The 21,031-nt window shown below is 37.1% G+C and overlaps 1 protein-coding gene across 2 annotated transcripts in view; it reads right to left on the reverse strand.

Moving 5' to 3' along the window:
• The window catches only part of PAXBP1 (PAX3 and PAX7 binding protein 1), a 28,860-nt gene that overhangs the window by 2,818 nt on the left and 5,011 nt on the right, over positions 1 to 21,031 (reverse strand). For both annotated transcript variants that reach the window (XM_074902988.1, XM_074902980.1), the window contains 14 exons: positions 20,392 to 20,613; positions 19,708 to 19,811; positions 18,687 to 18,907; positions 17,551 to 17,740; positions 12,638 to 12,761; positions 10,237 to 10,336; positions 9,291 to 9,406; positions 6,761 to 6,960; positions 4,649 to 4,793; positions 4,369 to 4,490; positions 2,935 to 3,011; positions 2,608 to 2,674; positions 880 to 1,026; positions 320 to 474 (listed from right to left, as the gene is read on the reverse strand). In XM_074902988.1, coding sequence (XP_074759089.1) covers positions 320 to 474; positions 880 to 1,026; positions 2,608 to 2,674; positions 2,935 to 3,011; positions 4,369 to 4,490; positions 4,649 to 4,793; positions 6,761 to 6,960; positions 9,291 to 9,406; positions 10,237 to 10,336; positions 12,638 to 12,761; positions 17,551 to 17,740; positions 18,687 to 18,907; positions 19,708 to 19,811; positions 20,392 to 20,613 — 1,990 coding nt within the window. The remainder of the gene's footprint in view (positions 1 to 319; positions 475 to 879; positions 1,027 to 2,607; positions 2,675 to 2,934; positions 3,012 to 4,368; positions 4,491 to 4,648; positions 4,794 to 6,760; positions 6,961 to 9,290; positions 9,407 to 10,236; positions 10,337 to 12,637; positions 12,762 to 17,550; positions 17,741 to 18,686; positions 18,908 to 19,707; positions 19,812 to 20,391; positions 20,614 to 21,031) is intronic.

A 21,031-nucleotide genomic window follows, 5' to 3' on the forward strand; every position in this document is an offset into this window, starting at 1 on the left:
ATTTAGAAGCCATTATGGAGGAATTGGCAACAGGGTCACAAGATGGAACAGTCCAAAACCAGTAGCTACAAAATCTGCCAGAATCAGTGGCACTAAGCAGTAGTGCAAAATATATTATGGATGTTTAAAGATTTCCAGCAGTTGCTGTTTTCAGATACCTTAAAAATCTCCCCACCTACCATACCATAACACGTTTGAAGTTTTAGTTCAAGTAAGTTTCAAAAGACATGCAGCAGTATGGAGATACTTAAACACATTTGCAAACATCAACTAAATAACACAGAGCACAAAAATTGCAACTGCATTAACTCTAAGTTACCTTGCATTTCTTTTCTCTACATCAGAGCAACCAATGCTGTTTCTATAAATTGTATCAGCCAGATGAACAAGGTATCTACAGAAGTTTTCTAGCTGAGGAATAGTCTTGTCTCCTTTTAGATTAGCAAACCACTGTTTAGGGAAGCAAGCTATTACCTAGGAATTAACATAACAGGAACATAATTAACATAACAGGAAAAAGAAAGTTAAACACAATGTAACAAATTAAAAAAGCTATCTAACTCTGCCAGGTAAGATTGCAGTGACAAGGCCCAACTGAGTGAAACAATGAGAAACCCAAACAAAAAACAAATCCTAAATTCAAGCAGTAAACCACTGAAACCGACACTATACCTAACCTATCTAGAGGTGTGAGCCAGAGAAGGTTCTTTCTTTAGTTTCTGCATTCAGGAGAAAAAAAACAAATCTATTTTTCACTGACATTACAACTGTGATATATCAAAGCCAAGATTTCATAGTAACCAAGTTTTAACTACACTTCTCCTTCAGTTGAAATTTGTGAACTGCAAGTGATTTTAAACATTGTTTGATTTTACTTACACTTTGAGCTTTCTTAATGCTGTCCTCTCCACACTCAGAGTTTTGAAAAGCCATAAGAATATATCTATTTAGCAGACCATCTATTGACAGTTCCTGGAGGGTTTTGTTTGAAAGGATTCCATACCACTGAAGAAAGTTTCCTAATAACTGAAAATACAACACAGGGAAAGTAAGTATTTGAAAATGTACTGAAACCAGGAAGTCAATCAAACACTATAGAGCTGCTTCAAAATGCAACAGCATGGCCAAGGTAAGCAATGGAAATATGCCTTTTGTTAGCTTCAAAACTGTTCAGAATCCATAAAGTACCAGCCTAGAGTGTTACGGATTCTCATACAACAACCACCACCACCTCAACTTTGCTCATGTTCTGCACAAGAAATCGGGGGGGGGAAAAAAAAAAGTTTTAAGCCATCTTGTCTCAAAATCTGATGTCAATGTCAAGCCAGGTGAGGCCTAGCATATGACATATGGGGACAAATTCACAGCCCCCTTGTCAATGAAATCCCCAGCTACACTGCCAGCATATCCTTATTTCCAAGGCCTGGTGACACAAGAAGACACAGGCAGTGTCATGGGGGAGTGCTGGCTAAAGCCAACTGTACAGCTGTTATTCCCTGCTGGCGTATGGCCTGTGGGGAACTGCTGCCAGCCTTGTACAAATGAATGCAGCCAGCAGTTTACTGTTGAGGCAGACCATCAGGAAACAGTAAACGAGCACTTGCCTTCCAGCTTCTATTTCTGCTCGTCTATGATGCTATAACTGACTTGCTAGCGCAAGAGAGCTGTATTTTTAATGCTTCCCTAAAATAAAACTGGTAACAGCGTGCATACTTCTAAACTGCCCAGGCTCTGATAGATATTGCCAGAAACAGGCAATTTCATTCTTAAAAGAGACACAAGCCCTAAATAAGCAATCTGTTTCATTTTTAACAACAGCATTTTAATAAGTGAGCTTTGTGCTTTTTTTGCTCTAGACAGCATTTAAGAAGTTTACTTTGAGTGAAAGAATTCAGTGCCAAATATTTTAAATGAAGTGATTGAAAACCTACTCAGAATACAGTCTCCCTCACTGCTGCAATTTAAATAGAAAATTCCAGATAAGAGTTCTGTTTGCATGATCATGGAGATCAACAGTTCAATCAACATCGGTCTCATACTTTACTTTCCTGTTTAGTTGGGAGTTAATTTTCTTCACAGCCTTTTACTGAAAAACTACAACAGTCATAGCTTTTTACAGACCTTTGCAAACTTTGTATCACACATTCCACACACAGACTTTTTCTTTCACACTCTATCATTTCAGTTAAACTAAGATTACAAATGCTCTTATACTTTACAAATAGCAGTGAGCTTTTCAAAAGGGGCCAAGTTACTTTCATGAAGATTCTCATACTATATATATATATATTTAAAAAAAAAGCGCTCTCATTCCCACATAAGTGAAATTAAAAGCAGCATATTTTATTCTGACAAGCACAATGACATAAAAAAAATGCGTTGAGTATGCTAAGTAAACCCACAACATACAAGTTAAAATGATGATGCTTTCATTTGGCAATCTTTTGAAGAGGGCACAGTGCATTATCAATGACTAAGAATCCTAATTTAGAGTTCTTTCGAGTAAAGTTAAAGCAATTTCCATTCACCATTTTCCACAAATTTGAACAAGATTTTATTGCTATACTGTCTAGACCAAAGATTTACCAGATGTATATACTGACTTACCTTAACAGAGGACCAAAACTGACGTTGGAAAAACAAATATGGGCCAGAGTTCTTGTTTTCTAAGATGCTGGAAAGTAAGAGATTTCTTTAATGAGCAATCAAGACCATCTCTGTCTGGAGTTTGCTGGCTTCCTCCTTCCCACACAGTTAATTTCTATAAATATTCCCTTCTATCCTGCTTGTCTTTGCTAATCCTCACAGCATGATAACAAAAGATCTCCTGTACCCAGCCAGCGAACCGTACTGGGAAAAACCCCATGTAAACTACAGACAGAAAATACTGACTTGCTAATAAAGGTCTAACAACATAGTTAAAAGCAAACTTACTTTTTGGGATATAAGGGCATGAATACATCATCATCTAGTGTTCTCCTCATTCTTAGCAACAATGCCTTTAAAAGCATCTGAAACAGAAAATAATTTTTTTTAAAAGTGTCCAAAGCACTGCTTAGTAGTTAACCAATCAGAAATTGATTTTTCAAAGCCATAAAAAAAATTTGTGACCATAACCTAACAGTAAAAGGCACACATACTTAATCACACATATAAATAAAGTCTTAGAGAAGCCTATAATAAATAACAGAGCTGAAATTTGATGCTTTTAGTAAAAACTGAAGGCAATAGAATTACTTTATGGTTAAGCTTGGCTACACAATTAGCTTCTGTGAAGTCAGGGTTTATAATTTTTAATCTTCCGCTAACTTCCCCATACACATGCACTTTTGCCTATCTCCTATTATACTAAAGGCAATACATATATTGCATTAGCTATGACACCTGAACTCATGACATCAGTTCTTGTATTTCTAGAAGGTAAGTAAAACAAAGTAAATGCATTTGAAGAGGTTACAAAGATTAAAAAAAAAAAAAAAAAATTCTGACTATTTGTAGCTGATCCTTAAAGCAAAACTGCACACCAACGTCAGTACATTTGGTATCTCTTTAGGATCTATTTTTGGGGACACTTTACTGAGTTCCTCCTCCTAATTTATCACTGTACAGGACTCTCCATAACTAGACTGCAGAGCACCAAATAACTGCAAAATTCTATCTTGCTCCCCACTAAGCATGCTCTGTTCTCCAATATAGTTGTCCTGGTTTCAGTTGGCATAGAGCTACTTTTTTCTTAGTTGCTAGAATAGTTCTCTGTTCTGGATTCAGTATGGGATTTGATACAAGAAGAACGCTGATAATACAGTGATGTTTTTAGCTGTTGCTAAGAAATCAAGGGCTTTTCAATTTCCTGTGTCCTGCTAGTGTGCAGGTGCACAAGAAGCTGGGAGAAAGCACAGCCAGAGCAACGGCCCAAACTGGCCAATGGAATATTCCATATCATACATCACACTTGGTATATAATGATGGCTAGCAGGCAAGCAAGCTCTCTTCCGAGATTGCAATTTTGGGATTTTCTCTTCTCTTGGATTGCTAGCTGGGAACGGGCAGGGCATCGGTCTACAGGTGATGGGCAACTGCACTGTGCATCACTCATTTGTATATTCTATTATTATTATCATAATCATTATTAATACCACTGTTATTTTAATTTTATTTTATTTCAATTATTGAATTGTTTTTATCTCAACCTATGAGCCTCCTTACCTTTACCCCTCCAATTCTCTCCCCATCCCCCAGGGCAGGGGAAGGGAGAGAGTGGCTGCATGATGTTCAACTGCTGGCCAGGTTTAAACCACACCAACAGTATATTAAAAATACATTCAAGTTCCTTAACTTATGTAAGATATTTAAGAAAAAACAACTTACTTGTGTATTTTTGTTTTCTGCATTCACCACTGAAGGATATCCATCTACTAGTTTCTGTACAATTGCTACCATTCTAGATGTCTGTGTGGTAGAAAAGGGATCCCATATATTTTCAGAAATCACTATAAGAGATTGAAGAATTACTCCACTATGCAAATACTCAAACACAGGTACTAAAACAGTCAGGCAATAATTTACAAAACAGTAAAATCTGAAAGCACAAACAAACATCACCTTCCACGCACCCCCGTTTTCTCCCATTTTCTTTCTAAGATTATACCTGTTAATTTAGGAAGGACAACTCTCTCTACAATGGTAGGCAATAGTGAAATATCAGCATCATCTTTCACTTGTTCCTGTTCTTCACAGCCATAAAACAGCAATGACTCAAACCACAACATAGTCTCAAAATCTCGACACTTGCCCTAATAAAAAAAGATTGATGTTAGATTCCTAAAGACAGATTTGAAGTCAACATATTAAAGAAGAAAAAAAATAATTATATATGCAAGTATGATACACTCACAAACCAGAACAAGACTACTCTACAACAGTCTAGCAAGTGTACTAAGCAGGCAACAATTAAGCATAAGAACAACTCAAAAACTTAGTCCTTTTTGTCTAGGTGTCAGGTACTCATCTGCACTGTACATAATAACAACAACAAAAAAGATATAGCGTCTCAAGACCAAAGAGTCCCTTAATCTGGCACAAGGATGGGCAAATTACTGCACCTGCTTTGGCACTCCTACTTCTGAAGCAGTGATACTACTTCCTTCAAAAACACAGGCAAGCCTGATTCCTGAGAAGTGAAGAAAATGTTCTGTCTCTTTGCCTGGACACTACTAAATGCATCATCATAGGTCAGATTAGAGTATATGGACAACCCAACCAAAACCTGAGAGGATGGGGAGCAAGGTCAATTTTCCATAAATCAGCCAAAACAAACCAATTGACTCTACAACCACACAATCATTAGATCTAACGAAAGTGGAAATGGTGGAAGTAAAACTTTTTTTTGGTATCTGTTGCCCTGCAGATTTTAACCTCTAATTACACCTGAGCTAAATAAAAATCCACAGATTAGGGTAAAAGTGAGAAGTACAGTTAATCTGTGCTGCATTATAAAATTGTGCTTTCTGGATTAAAAACCTCTTTTTATGAATACCTTGTGATTTTTTTTTTTAAACTTAAAACACTTAACAGGACCAGTAACACAATGTAGTGAAAATGATTGTATTTGGGAATTCTCCAATTAACTTCAGCTTTGTTTTGCCAGCCTGGGAACTCACATAAAAACGACATAGGGGAAGGGAGAATGTACAAAAAGAGTTTTAAATTTAACGAGGACACCTTTCACAGATTTTTCCCTCATTTATTCAAATTAAATACAAAGTGCTCTCTGAGGAAGATTCATGCTCCCCTTCCACTGCAATCAGAGCAGAGACAACAGAAGATCCCCTTCTACAAATATTCTCTCAGTAGTTAAGAAAAAGAGACTTCTGGAAAAAGGAGAGATTCAGTCATTTGTGAGATAATGCTGACACATCTGCAGACGGTGCTGTAGATGAGCTAAGTTTTGAAAGGGAAGAAGACAATCTGCCTTATTAGCCTAGTTTCCTAAAAAACACTTCCACCCCCCCACTTTATGCAATTGTACTCACTCTGTGCCTTGACCCACTCCCATTTCTCAGTAAAAGCTAATGTAGCAGAAAAAAAAGTAAGTTCCTACCAGTACTGTGAAAATAAGCACCTGACTGCAACAGAAATACCTTACAAGAGCTTTCACCGACAGGAAGAACAGAGCGGGAGTTAAAAGCTACCTGAACTGTTTGTCATGATGGCTACTCATGTCAGCACGCATATGCAGGGATACAACCAAAGCAACAATGCTGTCCTGCTTTTCCCATGTTCCCTACCTAATAACTGGGCAATGAGTACTATGAGGAAGACTTGGAAATTGCCAACCAGAGTTCTACAGGATATGAAGGTGTAGGTGAGAGAAAGAGACATAGGTAGTCAAGATAAAAACAGGCCTCTTAGTTCTACTCCTGAAGAAACAACATCTCTAGAATCACAATTTTCTCTTAAGTATTTTAAAAGCTAAATGTATTATTTAAGAAGCTGTTTGGCTTTTTGGACTGCACCACTCACTGAGAAGGAACTGGCATGTACCAAACTGAACTCTGGTCTGCTGGGAACACAGAGAACAACAGTCCAGAAACTCCCCAGGAGCCCTTCACCCCAAGAGAGGTGCCCATTTTAACTTCCATGCCTAGGACACGTGTTTATGAGGAGCAACCATCAAAAGTGCAATTTACTTTGCTTTGTAGGAGTGTGAAAGAACCACTACATAGAAGCTTACATAGAAGTTGCTTGCAGAGGACCTTACCTCCAAAGGAGTCCAGATAAGCAGCTGAAGTCTGATTAAGGGGTTAAACAGCTTTGGTAAACAGAGGCCAATATAAGCATCCTTATAAGAAGCAAAGTACTTCGAGCGCCAAGCTTCAAACTGTGTCTTAATGCAATCAATTGAATAAAAGCTTTCCAAAACATCTTCGAAAACTTTGCTGGATTCTTTCAGTATACGATCTGGTGAGGGAGAAAATTAGTAATGAATGAATCACCTATTCCCTCTAATACATTTCAAGATGGACTTTGATGCTTACTGACATAAGCAAACTCCTATAAACAAAACCAAAAAATCATCACCTTTAAAAGTTCTGTTACTTCTACCTCAAATAGACAAAGTGATAAAAACATAAGCACATGAGTACTCTCCGATATACTGTTTAAATCAAGACTTGTGATAAAACATTTCATACAATGATTTTCAGTCCCCAGACATTGGACTGGCGATGTATTGGGCTGTATTCATTGTGGATCTCACTTCAACACTGGCCCTACTCTGCATGGGAGTTTGAAACAGCTCTTCTCCAGACCCCTTCCAACCCAAATTATTCTACAACTTTGCTCATCCAAGTGCAAGTACCAGAGGACACCTCAGATAAGCCAACTGAAACAGCACTTCAGACAGAGCAGGTCCTGGCAAATACCACGCTAAACTGCTGAGCATAACACAGCTGTTAGCACTGGCAACAAATACAATCCCTTAGCACCATCCTCACATTTTTTTGTATTTACAGTACCAGTATGCTATGCAATCCAAAACTTTTTCTCTATATACTATTTTCCCTTCATCTTTTTTACTTCCCACAGTTAGTTTCATTTTAATCAGTCACTTCTGTTGCAGCCACAGTTTTAAATGTGCAATTACAGTAGTAATATATTTGTTGTACACAATTAACATAACTAGTGCACACAAGCAGGCAGAGACAGGGCTGAGGGAACATGAGATTATGTCATATAAACACACTTCTCACACTGGGATCAAGGAGGGATGCTACAAACAGAGTTAGAAGGTTCAAAGTGCATCCCTCTGTTCCATATAGCTCACTGCTGATTCTGGACTAACATGAGAGCTATGAATGATTAAAAAAAGCTTTAGAAATACTACGTTTACTCAGAAATTGATGAAACTCCTACAAAAGGCTTTTGTACACATAAAAGTGCCAAGTTACAAAGAGCAATTCAGCCACACTGAATTTTTAATCTAGATCATTTAACTTCGCAAAGTTAATTATAGCACCTAACAACCCTAAACAGTTGCTTTGCTTGTCAAAAAGCCCTCCCTGAATCCACAGTTTTGGTAAATCAGCCAGCAACTAAAGGTGTGGAAACTGCACTTCTAAAGCTCCAACTGCTAGGCAGTTTATCCAATTGCTTTTTTTAATCTGTCCATATTTTGGGTCTCCACAACCACCTACAGCAATGACTTTAGCATTTTTATTACACACTCCGTGGGAAGTGACTTGTTTACTTTAAAACTATCTTATCACTTCATTGCAGGGCTGCTAACTCTCATACTGTGAAAAGTCAACATTGTTCTCCTAGCTGAAGAGTCCAAAGCTGTTTAATCCCTCCTCAAGATACAACATAAACAATTCTATAGATGTGATTCTTGCTGCTCCCCTTCTCCCCATTTCTTCTAATCTGATTAAATTCTCTTTAATCAGAGAGAATGATAATTGTTCTCAGGTTCAAAATGAGAAGGTAACAGGATTACTACAGTGATGTTCTACTTTCTTCACCAATGATTTCACAGTAACCACCAGAATTGTTTGCCTTTTAACTGTTGCTGTAAAAGATGACTGTTCCATCAAACTATCCATCCTTCCCAAATCTCAGGATCCTTGCAGTTCTCGCAATGTTTTAGAGGCATTAGCTTAACTTACAACCCCGTTTATTGCATAATCAGGTTTATACATAATTGCATAATGACGGTTACTTTGAGCAAACCGTCATAAAACTGCAGATGTATTCCAAATCAAGACAGTATCACGAGATCTTTCTGCAATGTTTGCATTCAACATTGTTTTCTGTCATCTGCAAAGGTGCCAGGCTGTAACAAGTCTACAAAACTTATGTCATTACATTTCCAGATGCTTATGCAAAACTCTAGAAAATACTTCCTATCAAGCAAAAAAAAGGTTTCTAAGCACTGAGGTTTTCAGAATTTCACGTGTAAAACAAACAGATATTTGAAAAATTATAAACCACGTTACAAATCAGAAGGCAGACTTAGTATCCACTGAAGGTACAAAAGCTTACTGCTTGCCAGCAAAAGCATGTTTGAATCAAATAAAAAGAAATCTCATTAAGGATGGGGTATTTAGTTAGTTGCAAGCGGTAAAACAGGTTGGTGAGAGACTGCTTTGGTCACACTGATGATCAAGCAAGGAATAGTTCCTAAACCTTCTCTAAAATATGATGAAATATAAGGACAGGGTGGAATTTGGATCTTTTTTTTCCTGCCAAATTTTCTGTATTTTGTTACATAAAGCTTCAGTAGCTTTTCTAACCTCGCTCCATGTTGAAGTTTGTAATATCTGTTGAAGTTTCCTCATCATCGCTGGAAAGGCCTTCAAGGTGATCTGCCATCTTACCAGTTTGTTCTCTTCCTTGTCTACGACGAGCTCTGAAAAGGATCAGCAACATAAACCAACTATTACTTTTCCCCCCCCTGTATACAATAAACAGACCTGCCTAAGATTGTCATAACTTTTAATGTAGGAAATCCAGGTTGAAAAAAAAGCATTCACTATGTCAGTGAGGAGACGGAGGCACGGACTCTGTGTACAGTGCAAACAGACAGAGACCTTTATTGTTTTTAACACTAAGAATTTATACCATCTCCAAAGCTATGTCCGTAAGCATGAGTTAGGCAGCGTTATAATAATTTGTTACAATGTATTGTGCATTTGCTGTTCACACTCTCTAGTCTATACACTGATTGGCTAGACTAAAAGATTAACTCTACTGTCGGCATCCTGGTTATCAGTCCCTTAGTTCTTTAGTTCTGCAACTCTGCATTTTCTTGTGGCACAGCTGCTAACTTTCTTCAATTGTTCTTTATTCTCCAGTCAAGGACATGGTCGAGCCAAGATGTCCATTTTCTGCCAAAAAGCTCTCCACATGTCAGCACCTCAAACATTCACTATGTTGCTGACTCAAACAATGCAAGGAAGAGAAACCAGTAGAGGCCATCCATATTGGTATGGAATGGGTTTGCTATACTTTCTTTTAGTTATGTTAAATCCGTATCACGTAATGGTGCCACGTTTTGTACACTTGCATGATAAGCTGGGATATACAGGAATATCCCTGCCCAGCATACCAGCTTAAGTGTTTTCTTCACCTTGCAGCAAAGAAGCAAACATTGCTACTTATCTTAGTGTGTCACACAGGACAATTGCATTCTGCAAGGAGGCAAAGACCCCTGATAGACAAGAAATCTCAGTACTCTACCTTCTGGCCTCTCTTTCTGCAGTCCGACGCTTTACTTGTTCTTGATAGATCACTCTGTCTCGTCCAAAAGATTCAAGATTTGGGGCCATCAGTGCTTTATCTGTAAAATTACATTGATGAAAATTAAAATGCTTATCTATGATTATATAAATGTGTTGTAGGCAGTTTCATAAGAGCCTTTTACCTACTTTAAACTAAGTGTAATTTGAAGTAGAAAGTTGAAGCTTTCAAAAGATGCACACAAAAGCCTGAATTTGCAAGTGTAGAGGTTAAAAGAGGAAGTAGTGAAGTTGGAAAAATCTCCACTTAAATGTCAAATAGTTTTCACTGTACTTCACTCTTGTCCCTCTCACAACAGTGCCCAACTAAATAAAAGTCAACAGTTTTAACAGAAATTGTTGAAATTCGCGGTTCCAAGACAAAAAGTGCTCCTTACATAAACACATTCACCATCTATCTTTTGAAAAGAAAATGAACAAAAAGAAAGGCAGGGAAGAGTGACTGGAGCAGGAATATATGATAATTCAGAGTTCTAGCTGTAGTGTTTTCTCAGTTTATATGCTTCAAATTGCCTTAAGTTTAAAAAACATCAAAATCTACAGGAGAATAAATTGTCTTCCCTCCTTTTTTTAAGCTGTGATTCATTATAGATGTTCCTGATTATAGAAAACAACACAGCTAACCAGTGAAGCTGATCAGCAACCAGCGGGCAGACCCAAGAGCATTTCCAGTTCATCCTTTTCAGGTAAATTTTTAAAAGTGGATTGAATGTTAGCCAGTGCTCAAGTCCACCCACTATAATATAAACATCAAAATTTAAAATGCTTACCCAAATTTCAGGAATAAATTTACATGTTTTAACTAAATCTATTTATAAATCCATCATTAAAAATATTAATGACGCTCTATGTCAGTACTCCAATTCTACTAAGGGCCTTAATATACAGATGAAGCCATCATTTGTCCAATTTTTTAAAATGTTATTCAAAGCTGAGCTACTTGTCTTTACACAGAAGTAAAGCAAAAGTTGGCAGATAAACTTAAATTCACTTCCAGCCCTTTAGTGTTCTGACACTGTTATGAAGAAAAGCAGACCGTCTGTGTCCGCAACACACATCAAATCGAAGGCTGGCATCAATTCCTGCTTTCTGTGATAACTTGAAGAACAGAACTGAACTATTTCTAGACACAGTAAAATTCATTCTCAAGACTCCCAGATACCAAATAAGATCTCTCTTTAAAACCCAGCCTTGACAGTGACAACTATTCCCACCCCACCATTAAATTCCAGTCTGAAGTAATCCATTCTAATCTTCTTTAGGAGATATGTTTCTAGTACATTAGGTTTCTAGTTCTCACAACAGCATTTTCATGGTAAAACTGAGAGGCCTACATGTAATGCCCGGGGCTCCAAATAAAGTTCTAAAGGGAATATGTATGCTAACCACTCCATAAAGGGATGAACAACTCTTATGCCCTAACACTTTATCACCCTCAGCAAGTTCTGTCTAATGGTATTAACAAAATTTCATCTCTGGACACAGTGTGACAGAATGGGAAATGGCTTTTACTATAGGATTTTAGGTCAGCAATAGGACAGACAAGAAAGCCATTTTTAAAAATGAGAAGCTCTCCAAAGCACAAAGACAACTCCTATTAACATGGTATTTTACCCATCGTTTAACATGCTGAATAAAATCTCCACTGGGGAACGTATATTTCCATCCAAGTTAACATTTGCTTTTGTAGAGTTTTACATACTGAAGAGTAATCACCACAAGAAAACTCCTCTGTGAGAATCCCCCATCCACACACTCACAGTAAGCAGATATTTTAACTGTCTAATTTTAAGCTGTATTTCATAGAGGGTCACTTTTTATTAGTTTGATTTTTAACAATGCCACCAGTCTCTTCCAGTCCTTTAGCTTTATCAGTATATGTGTGAAATGAAATACTTATGCTGCCTACAAAATAGAGTATTAGACAGAAGTCAGCTCTGAACAAAGCCATGAAGCACTGGGCTAGAGTTAACTGTACATGTTACAGGAAATGTATAGGTTCAAGGAGGTTAAAAATAAAAAAACAATGTCCTGACATAAAAGCAAAATTGGGAATCACATGCTACCACTACTACCACTGACACCACGCATACATTTTCAGTGCTAGGAAAGAGAAAATACAGTTAAGAGCAACAGAAAGGAAAGATGAAGTCAGAGTTAGAGTGGCTTTGAGTTCAAAACAGAACAGATTAGAGGACTTTTATCTAAACTTGCTTCTACCTATCTCAAGAGTAAGGATAAACTTTAAGACAGTCATACTTTAAATATTTACATTTAAATTAAGCCATACTAAGTAAACAAGGTTGTTTAATGAATAATAAAAACCTTCAAGATGGACTGACTTGAATGGCTTGAAAACTCCGAAGATTCATCTTTAATATCATCTTGTCGTCTTTGGACAAGGCGGGAAGCTCGCTGTTTGTACAGCTGGTGCATTGCGGATTCAAGTTCGTTAATCAGAGGCACCTGTAAAAATACAACACACTACGTAATATCAAATTCTTCAGGTCCTTAGTTTCTGGGGTACCATACTATTCCGAAGCATAATGCTGTCACTGTACTTCTAGCAGCACAAACTCTTTCTTTTTACCCATTTGTATCATTTGGACCAGTAAATATTTCAATGTGAAGGAAATGCATGCATTTAACAATGCTGACAGCTTTCAACCATGGCAACAGCATTCTGAAAGTAACTTCTGTTGACTGAATGAGTCTACACAGTAAGACAACCATTTTAGAGAGTGTGAAATGTTATTTCAAGTACTCGCTTTCTCTACCAAGTGCGTTACACATTGTGTTACATTGCTTACAATTCTCAGACCTCGTTGTTTCCTCTCTTATCTTTAAACAAGAATGTAGTAGTATTCTACACTTTAATGAGAAAATAACCTGACTGTATACAGTGAAAAAAACAATGCATGAATCTAACCTCCTGAATCCAGTGGGTATTATTTTGCTATAACTTTTATTAGTATATGCTAAAATATTATTTCTAAAATTCAATAAAACACTCCATAAGCTTGTTATGCAAACAGGCAATTAAGATCAGCAAAATGTTACTCTAGCCTATCATTAAAATTTTACATTTCGTAAGAGCTATGCATTAAGTATAACCTTTGAACTATACAGACTTAAGTCAGATCGGAGCTGCCACTTTTTTCTTAATGGACTAAAATTCAGTAACAATTCTAACAAAAAGAGATGATGTTATAACCACTAGGAATTTCCTGACATTAAAGAGCAGATTCACTGCTCACTTCTGCAAAAATTCATTTCCCGGGACAAGCTAAAATTAGATTATTATAAATATTCAAATGCAAAACAGAACGCTTCACAAAATCTCTTAATTTGGAAAGGCAAGTCCTTTTGGTACGAACACTTAAGCCACATCCTCCTTACCTCCAAGACATACGCTTAGTCCACAGTCTTCCAACCTTTTAGCTCAAATATTTCATTGCTGCCTACCATCCAGGATTAAGTTTTTTTCAAAGCAAAAGATAAAATCAGAAATTGTTTCCTGGTGTAATTTAGAATGTGACTCAGCAGCTATTAAAGTACCTCCTCCAGCAAAACAGAAGATTAGAGCTACAGGGCCATTTCAGCCATCCGAGAATGACACACACATCAGAGGAGATATTAAAAGGAAAGAAGTATTAGCTCTTTGTGGTATAAACTGGGCTGCAGGGATTACAATGAAAGCAGTTCTGCACCAACTCAAAATACATACAACTTTCTCTTGGAGAAAACAGAATAGAGAGAAATAGGAGGAGGGAATAACCCAATGCTGGAAGTGTATATTCGGTATTTAAGACAATGTTGAAACAAGAAATAATTAAAAAAAAACCAACTAGTTTTGCTGCAGTTTACCATAGAAGATACAGCTTCTTCTCTTAAGTGCGTAAAGGGAATTCTGAAACTGAAAAGTTAAATGACAATTTTTCACAGTATCACTAGAGGTTCCTTCTATAATTGCCCCAGGATAAAAAAACCCCAGATACATGAATCCACTGAAAATAATTCCCTTTTAAAACACAAGAGACTTAGAAGCTGTTATTCTTCTATAATCAATACTATGGTTGATGAATGACTGACAATTTCACTGACTACTGTAAAGTCACAGCCCTCATTTATTGTGTTTTATTTAGTCAATACCTTAAATACAGTGGGGGGGGGGGGGGTGTTGCTTCACTTTCACTGTAAACAGTATAATAGAAAAAGTGGAAAGCTCTCTGAACATTCAGATGACAAGGATAATTTTAACCTACAGTTCCCCTCTCTGACACACACTGTGTGTTTTGATAATTTGCTTCTGCAGTCAAAATAACAGTTCATCTAACTGTGTTGTCAGAGACACGCTTGGAACAATTTAATCTTTCTGTATTCCTTGCATATTCCTACATTCAAAATGTAAAGACACCGCTACCACTTTCTAGTCTTCTCAGAAAGCATAATATTGACAGTAATTACTTGTGAAGGAAGTCATGCAAGCATCTTCCACTCCATTGGTTTTACCATTTATGGGAAGAAAAACAACATAAAGGATTTGACATTTCTATCGCTTGTTTCTGAAATTTGCATAATAGCTGCCTCATTATACTCTCCATTGCTCCTTACCAACGATTAAAGTGTTTCTAACATTCAAGAATCTCTTCAAAGCAGAATACAAACAAAGTGGTTTTGGTTGGTTGGGGGTCACGAAGGGTTGAGCATGGTGAATAGGTGCAGAAATAAGGTGGCACAGGGAAGAAAGTTTAATTTATGATGACCTTTTTGTTCTCCAAAACCAAGTCAATAGACATACAAGAAAATTCTAGGGGAATGGACTCTTTTTGGAGCGGGTAAGTATATCATGAACCTACTAGTGCTTCTTCAGCAAATCACTTTCTCATTCAGATCAGTACCACTGTGAATCTGACTAATAACCACGACTAGCTCTAATAAAGAGAAAGCATCAAAGCATCCTATTTGAAAGGATAGGGAGGGACCTAGCTTTATACATATTTGGAGTAAGTGTTCATATATGTATGTGTATATATACATACACACATATATATGCACAATATTGTTATTACACAAATGGATACACACTTCATATGCTTACATATACTATAATCATAACAACTACGTATATTATGTAAACACACACACTTTAAATATGAAGCAGTCAGCACCAAAGGTTCTGCAAAAGAGCTGAAGGTAATTTGTCTCTACGCTCAAAAGATCAAAAGAATTTACTGCCCTCCTGCATTTCATTATTTCACTTAAATATAAACCAATACTGATTTTATTACTTTATTTTGTTCCCCACTCCGCCTCCTTTTTAGAAACCCTTGTGGCATCCTGTGGGCTACTGGTTTTGAATTTGATAGTACTTTTGTCATGCTGAAAGCACTGAATTCCAGAACAGATTATCTAGTCAAAGAACCAAGTAATATATAGGACATCTTAATAAATGAAATGCTCCTGTTAAACTGACCATGTCGTCTCCTAATTTTGCAACTCATTGTACATAGAGGTACTGCAGCCGTCTCCAACTGAAAACGGCAAAACTCTGTGAATGCCCCTAAGTAGCATGAGATGATAAAAATCACATCTTCAAAGTTCAATGGACTGGCATGGCAAGAGGAGTATGGGGAGGGTGGGGAAGGGAGAGGAAGGTGTCCAGGTATAAAAATCATTAAAAGACCAACTACCAGGAAAGTCAAGGTATATTGTGACAAAGCAACTTTAACAAGCCTATTTGTTAAATTATCAGCAGCTAATTTGCTGTATAACAGCTGGAACTGATTTATTTACACATGTAGCTAGATAGGTCAATAACCTTCCTAAAAACTGAACAGAAATTACTACACTATTACTTAACAGTAAGTTTTCCTGGTTTATACAGAATCTGGGAGACTAAAAGGCCTGGTTTATACTCAGAATGGTGTATTTTAAACAATTTGTTTAAAGAAAATACTTGAACAAAACAGCATGGGCTATCCAGACATGGTTTATAGTTACCACAAAAGAAATTTAACGAGAGGTCTTTAGAAAGCAGATGTTAAATAGAGATACAGGTATTTAACTTGCCTTCTGAAATACAAATTTATCTCAGAGAAAGAATATAAAAAGTTATCTTTAAGTAGGAATTTAGGCATCTGGGCGACCAACTGACAGAGCTGCACAGAAAAGCACCTTTACTACTCCTCAACAGCTAATGCCAATACAGACTCAGGAATACTGCTTCTTCGGTGAACAGTATCTATTGCAACTAATCAATTAGCTGGGTGAATTAACCGGTCCACACTTCCTGGGTTTGTTCATGACATAGCTATTCTTCAATTTACAGGACTGAAGACAGGACTCTCCCAATACCACTAATACTGAATGACAACTAATACTGAACCAATTAGCAACCAGAAAGCTTTTATATTCCTCTCCCACACCTAACAAGCTAGGTAAGCAGTAGCTTCAACTACTCAAGTAATTCTGACAGCTAATGTATTAAGAAAATACTAAACTATTGTATTCAAGTCAGAAGACAATGAAGAAATGAAGAAATAGCTTATGTACTGCTAACAATTTTACAGCTCCTGTTTGTAATATATATATAAATACATATACTCAGGAGCTCCTGTTGTATTTACAACAAAATAAGTAATTTGAGCATAATGAATAATGTAAAAAGGAAAGACTTAAGTTTTCAAGTTAGACATATACAAAAGTGTCACACTACATGAAAGGAGGATATTTTTAAGTTTGGGTGTCTTCAGACAGCTACACTAGTTTTAAAGCTTTTCTCCTTCAGACACTAGAGCAATACAAAGTATGTGATACTGCCTGGCAAGAATAGTTTATAACAACACACAAAATACAAGTCTTTGTTACTGTGTTCATAAAGCATTCCAGAAACTAGCAATGCTGTAATTCAACCCTTATTTTTGTTAACCTGGTATCCAACACAAGTAAAAAGCAGCATCTGAGTAAAGTCGAAACATAAGAATATCTGCCAAAATCCTGAAGATTTATAATCTAGAAGTGCTTTTAGGCAATCTAAAGTCAGTGATCTCTAACACTGTGTAAGAGAGGTTTCTGATAACCAACTTAGCGTGATGAAAAGTTATCTTTTCAACCCCCAAATAACCAAACCTTTAGAAGAATATGTTCTCAGGGGACTTTTTTCGAAAACAGAAGATGTGGTGTTTGGCATGTACTAAGAGTCCCTATTTTTATTTTTTTTTTTTAAAAAAGATGAATGTTTTTGCATCCTTACCTTTTCACTGAAACACTCAAGCAAGTCTTGGACATACCCTCGCATTTCTTGCAAAAACTTATACTGTTCACCAATACCCCCAGAAGACCCTTCTAATCTTTCAATTGCCTTGGTAGAGTCCTCTCGGCTTTGCTGATGTTTCTCATATTGCTGCCGATTAGCTTTGTGCAATTCTTTCATAGAGTCCAACCTGAAGGGCAATGGATAAATAGCAAATTTACATCCAAAAGTCTGTATATTTCAGACCACTGAGATATTAAACAGACAGTGCAAGTACCAAGTCTATATATGGGAAATACTGCAAAGACATGTTCTCTAACTTTAATTTGCCACTTTCTCTGCTCTCTACATAAACAGCAAGGCTAATGGTTTAAATTAATTTGCTGAGTTATATAATTATGCAGAGTGCATTGCAGTGCCCACTGCCACAAATCTTTACAGGAGCTGACAGCACTCAGAATAGTGCAAAGCTGGCCTTAAAGTAAAACTGGGAGGAAGGGGGGGGGAGGGCAAACTACAGATTATACAAAGCAGTCTTATTCCTCTACTAACTTGATTCACTGTCAAAGGCTGTAATACTACAAGGGGCATACAAACCAATTCTGAAGACATGTAAAGTGCAAGTTGTTCATTACAAATGATTTCTCACTGCAATTGGGTTGTTCATTCAGTAGGACCTTTTGCGTACCTGACAAGCAGATTACAGTGTTTAAACCAAAAAAGCCCTGTATATGCTAAAACTTACAACTCTTTATCTACTGAAGGGGAAAAATCTGATTCACAGCTTAAAAGAATGCAATTTGATAAACTAAACACCTCACTGGCCTTTCAATTCTTGACTATAAGACTGTGCAGTGTCCAGAAGATGCAACTCAGACCTGTCTTCAACAAGATCAATGGCCTCATATTTAAAGCTTCACTTCCAGAGAAGCAATCCAAGGAGATTTTCGAACAAAGTGTCAATGTCATCTTCACTTTGAGCTTTTTTTGTTTGCCTTTTTATTTATTTTTTTTTTAATGGATGTGTCAGTCAGTACTTTTCCAGCGATGAAACTTGCTCACCGAGACTAAAAGACGCCTGAGGAACAGAAAGCTAGGGGACAGGTCTTTAAGTCTAAAAAGATGGTCTGTCCTACCTGTCTTTAAGCTGTTTCTTTACCAAATCAATAGTAACAGGAGTCATCTCATTACTGGGAGTTTTGAAAGGAACAGTATTATCTGTTTTTTGAGACTTGGTTTCCGATGATCCATACGCAGCATAAGTGTATGGAATGCCATATGATGAACCATAAGACAGTGTCTGGTAAGTGTTCTGGTAGTACAGATTATTCACTTCAGCAGGCTGACTTGGTTGAACCTAAAGGAAAAGGAAATACAATTGTGCTAAATTAGACTTCAAAGAAATGAAATAATTACAAAATGCAATTATCAAGTGGATTTAAGTGTAGAACTTCCAACACCTACAGTGGAAGAAAACATTCCCTCAGAAGCACTTTCTTAAATGGACAAACTCTTAGTATCATTATAATTCTAAATATTTCTACTTATAACAATTTATTAAATGACAATTTTAACCAGCCTATAATTCCTACAATAATCAAGTGTTTGAGACTATACTAAATTTTGATAAGACTATTTAATAGAATGACATAGCAAGTCAGTGTGTTTGGTTGTGCTTTTGCTGAAATGTGGGGTTTTTTTAAAAAAACAAACTATCCTCTTCAACTGAGTGGCAACTTCATTATGAATGCACAGACAACATACGGCACAAATATGCTACAACTCCAACTCTATGCTGCAACACAAGACACGTAAACAACAAAGAAACAAACACTGTTTACACACTCCTCTACAAACCCAAGGATAAACAAGAACAGAGGTCACTTCAAAGTGGTGTTATTCTAGCTGGTTTAGGCTGCAAATAAATGCTGGTTAACACCACCACAATTAGTATCTACTCAGAACAGGGAGACTAATAAAATGGATACCACTGGATACTTAAAATCTGACCTCTCATTCCTCTTTAAAGAGAGTATCAGAAGTTACACACTGAATTTCTTAGATGAACCAGCCTTCTGTAAACTACTCAAGTTTGTGATGGATTTAGCCAATATAGGCAGAAACAAACCAAAAAAGAGTTCACAACTAAATACATGCCTGAGGTATGTTGATTCCTTTCCGTATCTGTTCTTGCTCCCATCTACTGAGTTCTTCATCTTGCTCCCCTGCCACCAGTGCTTCATCATCGCTTCCCTCAATACCTTAACACGAGTAAAACAGACATGTAACAAAAAGGAGAAGATACTGTATTCACAGAAAGGGCCATGAGTTCAAAAACCTGAGACATCATGCTTTGGTGGGAACATGTCAGTGCAACCTCCTTTCCTCTTCACGAGGAATTAAGGATGCTAGCCTGTGAATAATCATCACAGAGGTTCCACTTTAAAAATCCAATGGGTAAATTTGCAATTAACTGCTGGTAAAACCCTCTAAAGTTAAAATCCTATATATTTTACCTGCTTGTCAACAAGAAGAATCCCATACCAAAGAACTGATGCTTTTCTTTTCACAACTATGTATTTCCTAAAAAAAAGTACAGGAACAATACTAATTGAGCCTTAGTGTAAGTTTCTACCAGATTCAGTAGAGTTGTGTGCTTCTAAGCACAAGACCATAGCTTGTGCTCAAAATTTTATAGACAGATTCCATTATGCAGTACTTTTCCTCAGAAGTGGAATACAACTCCAGATTAAAAACATGTTGTTTAAAAATGCTGAACAGGAGCACTTGCAGTGAAAACAGTGTGAATGTTTATCAGCTGTCCTTCTAAAAAGGTTTTACCTATTTCCTCAGCAATCTTTTGCCTTTGGGATTTTTCCTTCACTGTAAAAACTATCCTCCTCTTCTCGTCATCATCTTCATCATCACTGGCATCATTTTCATCTTCTCGAACAAGGCGGCCTTTACCTGGTTCACTGTCAACGGGGGTAAAGTCTCCAAGTTCACGAGCCATTTGACGCTTTTTCCTAGCAGCATGAATAAAAGCAGCATCTGGAATTTCTCCTAGAGACAGATGTTTACACCGTTAAACAACCACTGCAACAAAACAGGTATTATGACTTCTTATTATTCATCTCTGCCACCCTACCAAATCATCCTTGCAAACAACAAAAAAATGTGAGAGGAAAAGAGTCCATACTGACCGAAACATTTGCAAGCAACTTAGAAGCTGCACATGCAAACTTTCTGACCAGAAACCCTCAACACTGGCATCTTTCCCAAAAAGTCTGGCTCTACTTCCAGCAGCTTATGTGCCATAAAAGCAGAAGCCTGATGCTCCTCCTACAGAAAATTCCTAAAAAGCAAGCCCTCTACAGGACCTGACTACTGCAAAAGGAGGAAGAAAACGAGGTCCTTGACTGTGTCACTTCCTGTCCTAATATTGCTCTCAACCCTTCTTATTTTGGGGGAACAAAAAACC

This window comes from Athene noctua, chromosome 1 (genome assembly GCF_965140245.1).
Source record: "Athene noctua chromosome 1, bAthNoc1.hap1.1, whole genome shotgun sequence".
NCBI lineage: Eukaryota > Metazoa > Chordata > Aves > Strigiformes > Strigidae > Athene > Athene noctua.